General features: G+C 41.7%; 1 protein-coding gene and 1 long non-coding RNA gene across 2 annotated transcripts; one reads left to right on the forward strand and one right to left on the reverse strand.

Moving 5' to 3' along the window:
• Positions 1-854: 854 nt before the first annotated feature.
• Positions 855-6,569, reverse strand: otx2b (orthodenticle homeobox 2b). Its single transcript, XM_023293708.3, has 4 exons — positions 6,227-6,569; positions 3,791-3,998; positions 3,076-3,227; positions 855-2,422 (listed from the first exon to the last, which is right to left on the reverse strand). The coding sequence occupies exons 2-4, from the start codon at positions 3,885-3,887 to the stop codon at positions 1,799-1,801; spliced, it is 873 nt and encodes a 290-aa protein (XP_023149476.1). The 5' UTR covers positions 3,888-3,998; positions 6,227-6,569; the 3' UTR covers positions 855-1,798.
• Positions 6,570-6,706: 137 nt separating this feature from the next.
• LOC111584539 (uncharacterized) lies at positions 6,707-11,042 on the forward strand. Its single transcript, XR_002747717.3, has 3 exons — positions 6,707-7,661; positions 8,386-8,444; positions 10,693-11,042. It is a non-coding gene; the product is annotated as an uncharacterized LOC111584539 (long non-coding RNA).
• The last annotated feature ends 2,526 nt before the right edge of the window (positions 11,043-13,568 follow it).

Consider the following 13,568-nt stretch of genomic DNA (forward strand, 5'->3'; position numbering starts at 1 on the left):
TTGCCAGTCTGCGTAATTTTAGCAAATTAGTGCGGTTTCTTGGTAAATTAATGAAACATCAATGCGCGTTTGTGTTTTTGTAGTTACATGAAATATTAGGCTCCATATTAGAGCGCTCATTTGGGGATCAGACATGTAAACCCATGCCGTGGGGCTTTGAATGGGACCACTGCTGCCCTGCGCCCCAGAGAAACCCCCGCCGGTTAAATATTGGGATTAACATCTCTTGGAGTCCAGGATTTAAAAAAGAAAGAAAGAAAGAAACTGCTTTCTCAAACCCCACACTCTCTTTCACTGTTAGGATTGCACAACCGGAACCCAAGAAAAGCAACAATATAGGGCGTTAATTCCTTCTTCTTTTTTTTGTTTAAAGAGAAGATTTTGTTTATCACCAAATGAACGCTGAATGACTAAAAATCACAAGGCAACAGATACGAGCAATTTCACTTAAATCCATGTGAATATATGTGGTATTTATAGATGTGTTGGAAGAACTAATTATGCATGAAAACGGGGAGTTTACTCGCTATTGACAAGTATAATTATTACTCACTTAGGCGGCAATTATTGGCCTCATTAATGCGAAACTGTGGATTTTTCCCCCTTAACCCCAACACGCCCCCACACCACCACCCTAAACCCAGCTTTTTTTTTTTAAAGTGACCTAATTATTTTTGCTACAACCGCATTTTTTAACACCTGATGCCAAATGAAGAAATCCCTGCAACCCATTTCGCAAAATTACGCACAGTTGGTTTTACGCACGGTGCAAAAGAGCCGTTTTCTTTGTTAATTTCCTCCCTCCAACACACACACACACGCACGCACACACAGACCGTTTCTTGATGAAAGAGTAAGCTCACAGGACCTTTATTCATGTCTTTTCAGCGGTGAGGTCACACCATCTTTGGAGCCAGTAAAGGATCCACAATCACCGTGTGTTGAGATCAATGGAGGGGGGAGCATATGCAGAGCTCTCAAGCAGCCGAGAGTCTTTTCCAGTATGGCTAACCCTTGATTATTACTACCAGCATGTGCTTGGAAAGTCTCGTCTCTGTTTGTGATGCGGCAAATTTTAACCATTAGCATCTTTCGTTGTTTCGAAAAAAGTTAGAAATCTATTAAAATCACAGCAGAGAGTCTGATGCGAGGGGGGCTCACAAATTGCATACAATACAACAGATCACAGTTTCGAAGGCTAGCACAGATAAAAAAAACACATATGTACCATTTATATAAGACGCACACTGATTGTCTCTTAGAAACTACATATCGATTCCTTATAAACACTTTTTTTTCTTAAATAAAGTAGTGCATCCATGTCCACACGCCATCCTCATGTCTCTCTGCCAGCAGGCCGGCAAAGTTGTGTAAGAAGCTTTAAGGAGGTCTGTCCATCCCGAGCACTTCACCGGCAGAATTAACTTGAGTTTTGTTCGTGACTTTTTAGTTCCGTGGCTGTGGGTGTAGCTACTTTTCTTTCGGAGTCCACTCTGTGTTGTCCTCAACAGGTGTTTTTTACGTATAGAGGCACACACTGACAGACATGGATGAAGGGCTACAACCTGTGAATAAACGGGAAAGAATCTCTTTGCCAGTGCTAAAATAAATTAAAACCTCTCCTCTAGAAGGACCAAAGACCATCATGCCAAAAAAACTCGAGGCCTCTGAGAGCCCTGCCTCGCCGTGTCGGGCTCACATTTTAACCAGTCCGATGTGTTTTATTGAGGGATGGCAGCGCTGCGTCTCGTGTGATCGTCACTGTTTGTGCACTTTTTTTGACAGCTGATTGCTCTGTTCACAGGACCTGGAATTTCCACGAGGATGTTTGATCCTTATAATCCAAGCAATCGGCATTGAAGTTCAGCTTCCACGACGCCGCTTGGTCCTTATAATCCAAGCAGTCTGCTGTGGAGTTGAAGCCCAGGCCGGACGTCCCGTAGCCCTGGGTGGAGAGGGACGCCGGGGACTGGTTCAGATGGCTTGTGACCGCGTTTGTGCTCATCGGGCTGAGAGTCGAGCCCGGGCCTGACAACTGGTGGTGCATGGGAGTGAGGTAAGAGCCGCAGTCCATACCCCCGAAGTAGGAGGTCGACCCGGCGTAGCCCTGGCTGTAGCCCGAGGCCTGGGTGTAGGTCATGGGGTAGGACCTCTGCATGCAGGAGGAGGAGGTAGATAGGGGGTCTGAGAGAGGAGAGATGGACGCCGGACTCCAGATGGACACTGGGGCGGTGCTGGTGGAGATGGCGGGGACTGTGGTGGTGCTGGTGGGGGGCGTGAACTGGCCGCTGGCCCCGCTCTCCGAGCTCACTTCTCTGGTTGGGGAACTTTTCTTTTTGGCAGGTCGCACCTTGTTCTGGCCCCCGTTCTGCTGCTGCTGCTGCTGCTGGCGACACTTCGCTCGCCGGTTTTTAAACCAGACCTAAAAGAGGAGCATATTGGCACACGTCACTGACGAAATCCCTTAATTGTAGCGTAACCAAAACTATCCTTTTCTCAGCAATAATATAGAGCACAAATCGGTAAATATTTTCCCACTGCAAGCAGCACTTCCCATTTAATGTAAATATATTTTTAAACTGACAAAAATGTTTATTTCAATCCAACTCAAGGGGATTTTTAGGATTTTTACAATCTAATTTTAGGATACAGCGGACTCATCCATCTTATTTTGTTATACCAAAAATTTTGATAAAGGATCTGCCATTAAGTGGAATTTTCTCATCCCTTTGGCAAAAGTTTTCCAGTTATTTAAAGACCATAAAACACTATAGTTTCCATATTACTGTCAGTCACAGAGAGTTGCTTGCAGCATATGTAAAGCAATTATAATTCGACCTGTTTATTCAATATGTATCCCTGTAAATTAGCCAGACCTATATGTTTATTTTCCAAATTAGGAAATCTACACAATTCTTATTTATTCTAACAGATGTATGCAAAAATTACCTAAAGTTATTTTTTTTTACTTTGATGTTTCTCAAATAAATAATACAACGGCCCTATTATTTTTTTTTGCCATTGCTAACATACGTAATGATTATTTTTATACATGACATGCTCTGTTTAACTCACCTGTACTCGGGATTCAGGTAGATTGATCTTCAGCGCCACCTCTTCGCGCATGAATATGTCCGGATACCGAGTTTTGGCGAACAACGCCTCCAAAACGTCGAGCTGTGCGCGCGTAAAAGTAGTCCTTTCTCGCCTCTGCTTCCGTGGCGTGGCTGCAAGTACAGGAGAAATGTAAATCAACGAGGATATTTTAATTATGTATAAATCTACAAATATATAAATTAAAAAGTCATCAAAGGCAAATCTGTAACCAGCAGAATGCATTCATTTTGTGTGCGTAATTACGCACGAGTCCTTCGAGATTTAAAAGCCGGTGTCAATTTGTTGCACTTGACGTTTTTGAGTCTAACGTGCCAAAAAAATTGATGCAGTTTTTGAACAGAAATCAAAGCAAATTTCTTCTGGAGCCACGTCTAAAAATAAAGTCACACAAGAGGAGACTTCAGGATTAGTGTTCACTGCAAGCTGCATTCGCCAGAAATGGGGTACATTACTTGATTTGTCAGGTTGACCAAATAATATTTTTCCAATAATAACTTCAAACTTCAATTTTTTTAACAGCTTCTAGTAAAATTCAGTCGTCATTATGCGATCAAGAAAATTTGAAACGGATACTGTTTGCCTACTATAACATACTGATGATTATTGTAGCCCTCAGCCCTTTCAGTGCTCTGTCATTACACCTTGTTTATTTTTCAAAAAAGTTTAAACCCACCTGGATAGCCCACTGACGGATGTAAAAGATCCATTCCAGAAGTAGTTAAGCTGAGTCCATTGACTGTGTAAGGTGGTTGCTTTAGATACGACATCATGCTAATGTTCGTCTGAGGGCTGAAGTTGGAGAAAATTTTGAAAACTGATGGAGCTCCCGAGGTGTACGTGGTGTCCTCTGTCCGCCGTGTGGTCCGTCTTCTACCGGGAACCTGTTCCAAAGAAGAGGCAGAGGAAGCTGTTGGTGAAGACGTGCCTCCTTGTGAAGTGATATTAGCTCTGTTTACATGGCGCTGTGTCGAAAAAAGCCCTGTCTCCAAAGCGCATGGCGCTCCTCAAAAAGCACCAACCACATCTCCAGCTGTCCTCGTCTCTCCAACCCCCTCACCCCTCCCGCGAACACAAAACAATACACGCTCGTTATAATTGCAACAAGTCACTTGAAAATTCAATTAAAGCCATTGCTTCTTGTTTGGAGTGAAATTAAAAGTGGGAACCTAAAAGTGCAACCGGCTGAAAATACACCTCTTTCAAATGAAGCCCGAAAAAATAATTAAATACAATCGACTAACTCCGAAGCCATTTCACATCAGTTTAACTTTTTTTTCTCCTTTGGATCTGTTTGTTTGAAAAGTCTGAGCTGTACATGTGATTAGAAAATCAAACGGATGTTTAAAAAGAAAAACTGATGATACAGAAACGTGAATGTACAAATCCATCTTATTCAATAAAGTACAAACAGTCAATATAAATAATCATCTTTAATACCTAAATTAATGTTTGGCCCTGTTTAAGAAATCCTGAATAAAAATTAAAGATTTTTAATAATTTTTAGGGCAATTTATTGAGAAAAATGTATAGATTTTTTTTTTTTTAAAAGGGAGATAATTTGAAGCTTTAATTCGGTAAAAAAAAGGACATATGCTCCTCCGTTAAAAAGTAGCAGCTCTTGAAACAGAAATAAATTTGCTGTGTGCTGTTGATTGGTAAATGTGGTTGCTGTCACTTCAACTTCAGTGACCCTCACCCGTTATCCCCACTGTGCCTCTTGATTAGTTGCATTTTTTTTTCAATATCCAACGGTTTTAACCCCCTCGTCCCAATCTGTCACACTTAAAACAGACCCGTCAACCAGTTGCACACACAGCCGCTCAATAATAATTACCCAGTCCAACAATTAATTATGATAAATGTTTTTTCCCCTTCTTCCTCCTCTCCTGTTGATGAATTAAGGAGATAATCCAAGTGGCAACTAACTGGAGCTGCAGTTTGGTGTCAGTACAATCCAAAGTGCTTCAGGCTGCAAATTAAATCCGGTTTGCTGTTAAAGAAATTGTTCTTGCACGTTTGAGAATTCTAATCATATTATATATATGTTCATATATTAGTCAGAACTGATGTAGATAACCATCAGGACTTTGCAGGTGAAAAAAAAAATCAGAAATGAAATGAAATTCTCATAAATGCTCGCTTGATCGAGCTAAACACCCACTTTAGACGCATAAATACAATCTGCCACTAGAACCCTCCAACACGTGTAAAATCTATCAAATATGACATGTTGGTTTATTGTCTAATGAATAATTTATCTCTGGAGACAGGCGAGAGCTGCTTGAGAGGAAAGGCCCCGGAAGGTTTGAAGACATCAGGCCTAAATGTTCATCTTTTCGGTGCATCTTCCAGAGCCAGCAGCTCCACACTTCTCCATTTTTGTTGCATTATTTGCTCTGGTTATTTAGACCGAAGAGGAATCCGCAATGTGAGAAAATATGGCTTTTTATTAACGAGTAAAACTTCCCTTACTGGAAATGGACTGTGCGCCCTCGTCGCTGCGCTGCTGGAGTCAGTGAGAGTGTGAAATTGGTAAAATATGACCTCCAGGAATCATATAATTATAAAAAAAGGCAATTACGCACAATATCAGAAGAGCTCTCGTTTAGCTTTGAGCCTGTCTTCATGTCCATTAGGACAAACTATCAGAATGTAATTTCATCAGTTTGATCTGCAATTACCGGAAGGCTCTTGTGTGCATTTACATCATTTACGTCCTAAAGATTTCTGGTAATCTAAACAGGTTTAGTGAGGAGAAACACGTCTTCTGCTTCAATAAGAAAACGAGTTAATTTAAGGCGTTTTTTCTTGTTTTTGCAATTTGCTGCCAGTCAAACATTTATACTGGCATCTCTTTGAGTGTCTTTGTGTGTTTTATTTTAACAACAGGAGCACAGATTAAATATTTTTACCTTTTTAAATATAAAAAATTATGTATTGAGCTTTGAAAATAGGGTTTCATTTCATTTCAAGTGTGACAGGCTTCCAAATTTGGACTTTATTGGAAATAGTGTGTAATAATAATAATAATAATAATAATAATAATAATAATAATAATAATAATAATAATAATAATAATAATAATAATAATAATGAAAGTTGAACTTACCCTGCTTTTGAGGAGTGGAAAGTTCTTTGTCTACTTGGGTTTCCTCCTGGAGAAATAATTTAAAAAAAAAAAAAACTCAGCACAAAATCAGCGTCGTCCTGTCGGAGAAAATCAAATATCACAGAGCCAAGCAGCAGAAGCAGCCTTCTTCAGTAGCAGAACGACAACAGCAGCAGTGCAGATAAAAGTTAAACGCCTGCATCAGGGGTTTTGGAGCGATGCGACTGCGGCGGAGTGATGGAGGAGGCTGCATGTACGCCTTTAGGATTTGTCGGTGTGTTGTGAGTGAAGTGGTTTGAGTTAGATTTTGTACAAAGTACCAGCCAATAGGAGCCGCAGGACCGAGCTGAGGTCTGTCTCTGTCTCTCACACTGGTGGGGAGGGTTTTCTCTCTCTCTCTCTCTCTCTCTCTCTCTCTCTCTCTCTCTCTCTCTCTCTCTCTCTCTCTCTCTCTCTCTCTCTCTCTCTCTCTCTCTCTCTCTCTCTCTCTCTCTCTCTCTCTCTCTCTCTCTCTCTCTCTCTCTCTCTCTCTCTCTCTCTCTCTTCTTTTTTCTTCCAGGGAAACAAATGTCTCCAGCTACTTTTTTGACGCACAGTCCTCAGCCAATGGCAGCAAGAGGGCGACTGACAACATCCCCATCCCACCGTAGAGACACCACCGATAATAAACGAACGGTGCGCCGGTGGATGGTGAGAAGTGGAGTTTAAAGCAAGGAAAAGTCACTTTATTTCTATTTTATTGCAATTTTACATCAGACATCGCTTTCATCCAGTGGAGGATTAGACATCTTTAATATAAAGGCTGGTGCAAAGGGAATATAACCGAAAATAAAGAGTTTAGTAGAAGTATAATTGCACGTACTGTATATTAGTGGCACACTTTATAAAAAAATTAACACCCCCCCCCCCCATTCATCTTTTATTTTAACACATCTCCAAATGCTTTAAAAAATATCGGATACATCGAATTAAATTCTTTAAAAAAAGTTCAAGGAAAATATCAAAACATTCCAAACAAACAAACCAAAAAAAATAAAAAATTACTCCGGGAGGTATCCCAATATGAAAATCGTGCTGTCAAAAAGAAAAAAAAGCAGAAATAAATCAGTGAGAAGCGAGAAGAAAGGGGGAAAAAACCGGGGGACTAAAGCTCTCCATGTGAAGGCTGCACCGTCCTCTCACATTCCAGCGCGTCGCAAAAAAGGGGATTTAGAGCGACTTATTTCCTTAAAACTGTCCTCCCAACCACACAGGCAGCCAGTCTGCTGCCATCAGCCTCGTACAGGCCCAGCTGCACCCAAACCCACACGCACGATTTCCAGGTGGAGCAGCCGGTGCACTGAGAGGCACCTGCACTGTACATCCAGGATAATAACAATAAGAGAAAAGCTGAAATGAAGATGTGAAAGAAGATAAGAGACTTCTTGAAATGAAGGTAAGCTTCTTTTATGTTACATGGAATGCAGAAAATGGTGCATTTTTTGTAGTTTTTGTGTTCTGTTGTTGGAATTAAGTGGCTTGTAATAAAACAATTGTAATTATAGTGATGATAATAATAGTAATATGCTCAATATATAATTAGAATAGTATCATTTTTGGTGTTTATATCCTGATATTGGCTTTTTAGTGCAGGATTGGTGTTATTTCTTATTTAGCGGAGGACCAACAGGCTGCAAGGGACAAATAAGCCTCCCATACGTCACTTGAATTTTGAACCTGCGTGCCCATCTCAAAATAATATGCCGAGGGTTTTTGTCACGGCTTGGTAAATGTATCATCTTAAGAGGCTTTGTGGAACACCTACCCACACACACACACACACACACACACACACACGCACAGCGCGCTCTGCACGGACACACCCGCTCACTTGCACCAGATTTGAATATTGATTTAGATTTATAAACACAGACAGACCGTGGCTTTTAGGAATCGTCGTTTGCCTCCTCTCTGAGTAGAAGGCCAGAGTCAAAGGTGCGCTGACAGCTGCACTCAGCGCAGAAAAACCTCGCTGCCTGATCCACAGCCACACTGAGGGGCAACTTTACAAACTCACTCACATCTCTTTTGACAGATTTCGATCAGAAGATGCGGCTGTGTGGATCATAAAGCTGGATTTTTTTTTTTTTAATTTATTTTTTTGTTATTTTTTCCCCCAGAGCCGAGCTGATGTGATGGCACCAGAGGAAAACTTTGTCTGGGGGAGGACACATGTGAGGTATGTTTTTATTTTAATCTTTTTTAATAGCCTGATAACTCACCGAGGAGCTGCCTGAGCGATAATATTGGAGAAAGTGGTGTCATCTCATATATTAAATTTATCATATAAGGGCAACTTCACACACAGTAAGAATCAAGCTTTATGTAGTAGATTTTTTCTTGTCCTACTCTCTGCTTTATGGCATCACATAGTTTAGTTTCCTGCACTAGACTCCCTGCAAAAAATCGTCATATTTTAGCGCAAAGTTATGCAGCTGCTTTATAATATTCTACATTCACGTCCTCCCTTAGAGGCCGAGCCTAACCTATGTCTGAATCTGACATGAAAACAACAAATTTACCTGCCTTAATAAATAAATAAATCCAGGCTCTTAATGTGTGCTCATATTTAGCAGCTGCGTGGTAAATGGAAACCGAGACTTTCAAACTGCTGCGTGCAAAATTATGACGTGTGATGCCGCTATCTGCTGGATCTCACCGTTTAAATTGCTAAATAATTTATTAAAGTGTAAAGCCAGGCCCTCCGCAGGGACTTTGTATCTTAAAAGGACGTTTAAAGGGAGAAGGAGTTAAACGCCTCTGGCGAGCAGCGCTCCCACTGACTCCCGGCTAATTGACGACGACGGCTTTTATCTCCGCCTCTGCTGCTCTCAACCTGAGGGTGAGGATTTCACCAGGCCTGCTCCAACCTGTGATTTCTGCCAGTTAATGCGTGGCCATACATCCTTTCAAATACACCGCGCAGGCCTGCCTGTTTGACCCCTCGTTTGATAGCCTTGAAAGGAAAATTCGTATTTTAAGATTGGATAATTACTGGCAGACAGTCCCCTTCTCTCCCCGCTCTGCGCCTTTATCCAGGCGTGAAGGGAAATAATCAACACATTATAGAACGAATGCATGTATGCTTTTAAATTTTTACCAGCACAAACAAATCACAAAACGCTATAGAATTGGAAAATTAAGCAAAAAATAAATCACAGATGTTTGTAAATTATCCTCCATATTTAGCAGATTTATCCATCCTCTGAGCATCCAGGCAGCTTTCCTCTCTCTGCTCTGCCTCTTTCCCTCCTTGTTGGATGTTCGCATGGCTGCATATGAGGAATGTGTTGGTGGAATTCATTCTGAGCTTAAAAAGACACAGAAAAAGGGAACAAAATCCAATAAAGCATTCATATAGAAATGCTGATAATCTGTAATGTCAGGAAAAGCCTTTCCTTCTGCACTTGGGATTTAAATTTACCTCAGTCAGTGCTGATTAGATTTAAGTCAGCCTTTTATCTCCAATATTACTTCTGTTAACTTTGTCTATTTTTTCTTTTCTTTTATTTATTAAATGCACAAATTTATTGTTAATATCTCAGCCGTGTGACAAATATTCTTTTAAATCATCACCATCCATCCAGATATTATTTTCACTTCAAAATTCTTCTACAAATGCAGTTAAGTTCTAAACATCTTTATTTTGAATTCTTTGTATTTAGGATCATGCACAGTGAAGAGTCAAGTCGATGAAACAGCTGGGGTTAAAATCCATTATTTAGCATTGATACAGACAGTAATTACTGTAGATAGATATTTTTGTGTGTTTGCCTGTGAGTGTGTGGGTGACAGAGAGAGGAAGAAAGAGAGAGAGATGAGCTGAAGTAGGATAATCACAAGCTGTATTTTAATTAGCCTGGCAGGTTTGATGGATACATTGCTGCTGCTGCTGCTGCTTTGCAAAAAAAAAACAAACAAAAAAAAAAACAGTGCACTGCATAGTGAGAAAGATGTCTAAACAGAGGGCTTTCCCTGCACCGTTCCCTTATCACAAAGGAGCTAAACCTTTGTGTAATGTAACATGTAACTGACCCCAGAGGTCATCACAACACATTCAGTCTCCTCCCCAGGGATTAAAGGGCCAGAACCCCATTCAGTGTCTGTTTGGGAAGAGTTTACTGACACTGAGGCATTTTCAACAGGCTGCACTCTTGGATTTGTGTCTCTGCACTTCTTCTCAGTGTGACAAATGTAGTTTGGGATCCAAGTTAAAATGATTACACATATGTTTTCAGTCTAGTTTTTACACTTCTATAATCAAATTTAGCCCTGATTGTGGAAGATGTGTGTTTATCTCCTGCACGTTTCTCCTTAAATTCAAATGTAGTCCTTTCATAATGGTCCGGCTCTATGTGTGTGTTTTTTCCATTAATATGAAGTGTCTTTTAATTAGAGCCATAATTGTTTGTGTTTTGTTTGCGCAGGAGTTTGCCAACAAACAGATGCAATTAAATACACTGAGATCATCTACAAGGAGGGAAAGTCAAGACCGGTGGGAAGGCGACAAGGACGAATAAGGCGAGAGAAGACCTTTCTAACTCAAGGTTGACACTGATTGAATGAGCGTCACACGATCTGGATCATTTTTCCACAAAGAAACATCACTCACTGGTTTTTCTATCACATGTGCTCTTTGTAGAACTTCTCCCAACTGTTTTGTTTTTGTGTCATCACTGAAATGTTAAGTTAATTTTTGGTCACATTTCTCTTGTCATCCAATGTATTGTGCTTCATTAAAGATCAATTTGCAAATAAAGACATTTCTGTTGCTCTACTCTGCTCTCCTCATCCCTCTGCCTTCACCTCGCCATCAGTAGCCTTCTCCTGTGTGAGCTGAGGTGTCTGCATGGCGTGGTAAAACCTGCCCTGCAGACCGGACCTCTCGAGTCTTCAAAGGAGGAAGAACTCAATGTGGGGGATTTGTTCAGGCTTATTTGGTAACCTAGGATTTGAATTGGATTCTGGGAGGCATTCATAACACATTTGAAAATGTTACATTGTGTGATTTTGTGTGTAATCCCCATAATAAATTTTAGAAATGGTCACAGCACTCGCACAACTGTGACTATTCATGATTTATCAAATGGTTTTCTTGTCTTGCGTCTCGGGGGTTGAGGTGTGTGTTCTCCCGCAGGGAACGGGCCGATCTGAGCCGTCGGTTGGGGGAACTGCTGAAGAGACTGCCGCTTTAACCTTTCTCTCAATGTTGTTTTGTTTATTTGACCTGCATATGTGATAGGGTCAGCCACCGAGCTTCCAGAGGGATTCTCTTAGACCCCCAACAGCACTGGAGCATTTCAACCTCTAGTGGATTATGCCTCCCTGGGAGGAGGGTTAGTGTACATGCACACACACACACACACACACACACACACTGTAGGTACAGTTTATTAACCTCAGTGTATATTTTATCAAAGCCACAGTCTGATTACTTTACGATTTTCTTTTTTCCATTATGACTTCTAAACACTTTATTGCAGCAAACAGTATAATTTAGTACTTGTTGCAAAGTGTTATGTACTATGCAAATCTAAAGCCCTATTTAAAAGATATCTTCCAAACAAGTTTTATGGCATATTAAAATACTTTGATTAAATGAAAATTATAAAAAAATAAACCTATTCCTTCACTCCATTTAAAAGACCCTTAATCAGTAAATCAGTTCTTTTTTTAATTACCTAAAAAGTCAGTTTTTAGTATATGTTAACTGCATATCCAACCACAACTGGTTTCACTCTACTTGTGATTCATGCACTTTATATAAAAGTGGAAACACTTTTATATAAAGTCCATAGAGAACTTTTCACTAACGTCAAAATCTAACTTCTCAAAAGAAGCCACAAGCAAAACACCTTCATGTGGAGGGGTTGATTGTGCCTCTTTTCTAACAAAATGAGTGATTTGTGTTTGCAAAACCACACATTTTCAGCCTAAAACCTCAGAAGGAGTCCAGATAGAGTGAAGAGTGTTCTAAAGTGGAATAGATTCCCATATGAATATACCTCATGATATGGTTTAGTGGCTCCACTGCTTGGATTTGTTGTCTGGTGCATGTAAACTCTCCCGCCTTAGTTCGATAAGAGCGAGAGCAATGGTGTGTGTGTGTGTGTGTGTGTGTGTAGTGAGTGTATGTGTGTGTAAGTCAGTATTTGTGCCCTGTCCAAACCCCACTTTGCTTTGAATGACACTTTGGCGATGCCCCCAGCTCCCCACTTCGACTTCTCAAGCGTACCCCCTGTCAGTGCCAACTCTGCCAATTCCTCTCATGTCTTTAATATCTCTCTTTGGGCCCTTGGGTTTTGCCAGTGAAGGCTCCCCCGTGACAGTTGGACATTGCCGTCACATTTGGGAGACAACGGCGGGTGTTTGTAGCGTTCCCAGCCCCAGGCCTGTGGGGAATCTGTGATGGCTCGCCTGTCAGCCGGCCCCTCCCCTGTAATTAGGAGAGTAAACACAGCGTCTGGCTGGGCTTGGGGGAGAAGTAGGAGGGAGCGGAGGAGAGGACCGTCCGGCTCCTGTCCTACTGCTACTTGAGCTGTCCAGGGGCAGCTTCGGATTGACAGACTGCGACATGCAGCCCATCACGTCCCAGCAAAGATGTGGAGGAGAGTGCGGCCTGTCGTCGTGCTGGGAAACATCAGATTTCCATTTGTACCTTGTTGAGCATCAGTGAACCAGTGAGGAGGCTCTTCAGTGAACTGAGCCTTTTTTTGAGGAATAGAAAGAGATTCGTGACGATCTGAGGGCTGTTCAAGAAAAGAAGAGGAACATGCTGATGATTGTAAGCTGTCCTCTGAGGCATTTCTCGTACTTCTTCACCAGTTTAATGCCCAAGTAGGACTGCAGTTGGAAATATAAAACACAGCACCACTAAGCCTCCGTCTCTCCTCTCTTCACCTCTCTCCTGGTTGCTGGGGGGACTGGTCAGTGGCTGGAGGAATGTGTTGTGGGCTGGAGTTGTAGTCGTAGCTTGGGACCAGCTTTGGGGGAGCGCCATCCCACCCTACCCCAGCCACTCCGCTCTGCCCGGGCAGGGAGGTGGGCTGCGGGAATGCTGAGACCAGGAGGGGAGGAATTTCACTGGTAAACCTGCCAGAGAAATGCCCTGCAGAGAGCGATGAAGAGAGAAACCTAGATAGATAGAGAGAGGGAGAAGGAGATCTCAGCCAATTGAAACGCAGCCTGTCAGTGTCACTTCGGTTTTGTAGGATGCTTGCTGATGATGGGCCAGTTGCTGACTGAGCTGGTTGCCACTCAGACACTGTGGCACCGCATCTGACTCAGATCTTTCTCAGATGGC

Source organism: Amphiprion ocellaris, chromosome 20 (assembly GCF_022539595.1).
Source record: "Amphiprion ocellaris isolate individual 3 ecotype Okinawa chromosome 20, ASM2253959v1, whole genome shotgun sequence".
Taxonomy (NCBI): domain Eukaryota; kingdom Metazoa; phylum Chordata; class Actinopteri; family Pomacentridae; genus Amphiprion; species Amphiprion ocellaris.

Coding starts and splice junctions, on each gene's coding strand:
- otx2b (XM_023293708.3), bottom strand. CDS start 3,887: ATGATGTCGTATCTAAAGCAACCACCTTACACAGTCAATGGACTCAGC. Junction 3,228..3,790: donor TCCGTCAGTGGGCTATCCAG/GTGGGTTTAAAC, acceptor CTGTACTTGCAG/CCACGCCACGGAAGCAGAGG. Junction 2,423..3,075: donor TACCTGAATCCCGAGTACAG/GTGAGTTAAACA, acceptor CTCCTCTTTTAG/GTCTGGTTTAAAAACCGGCG.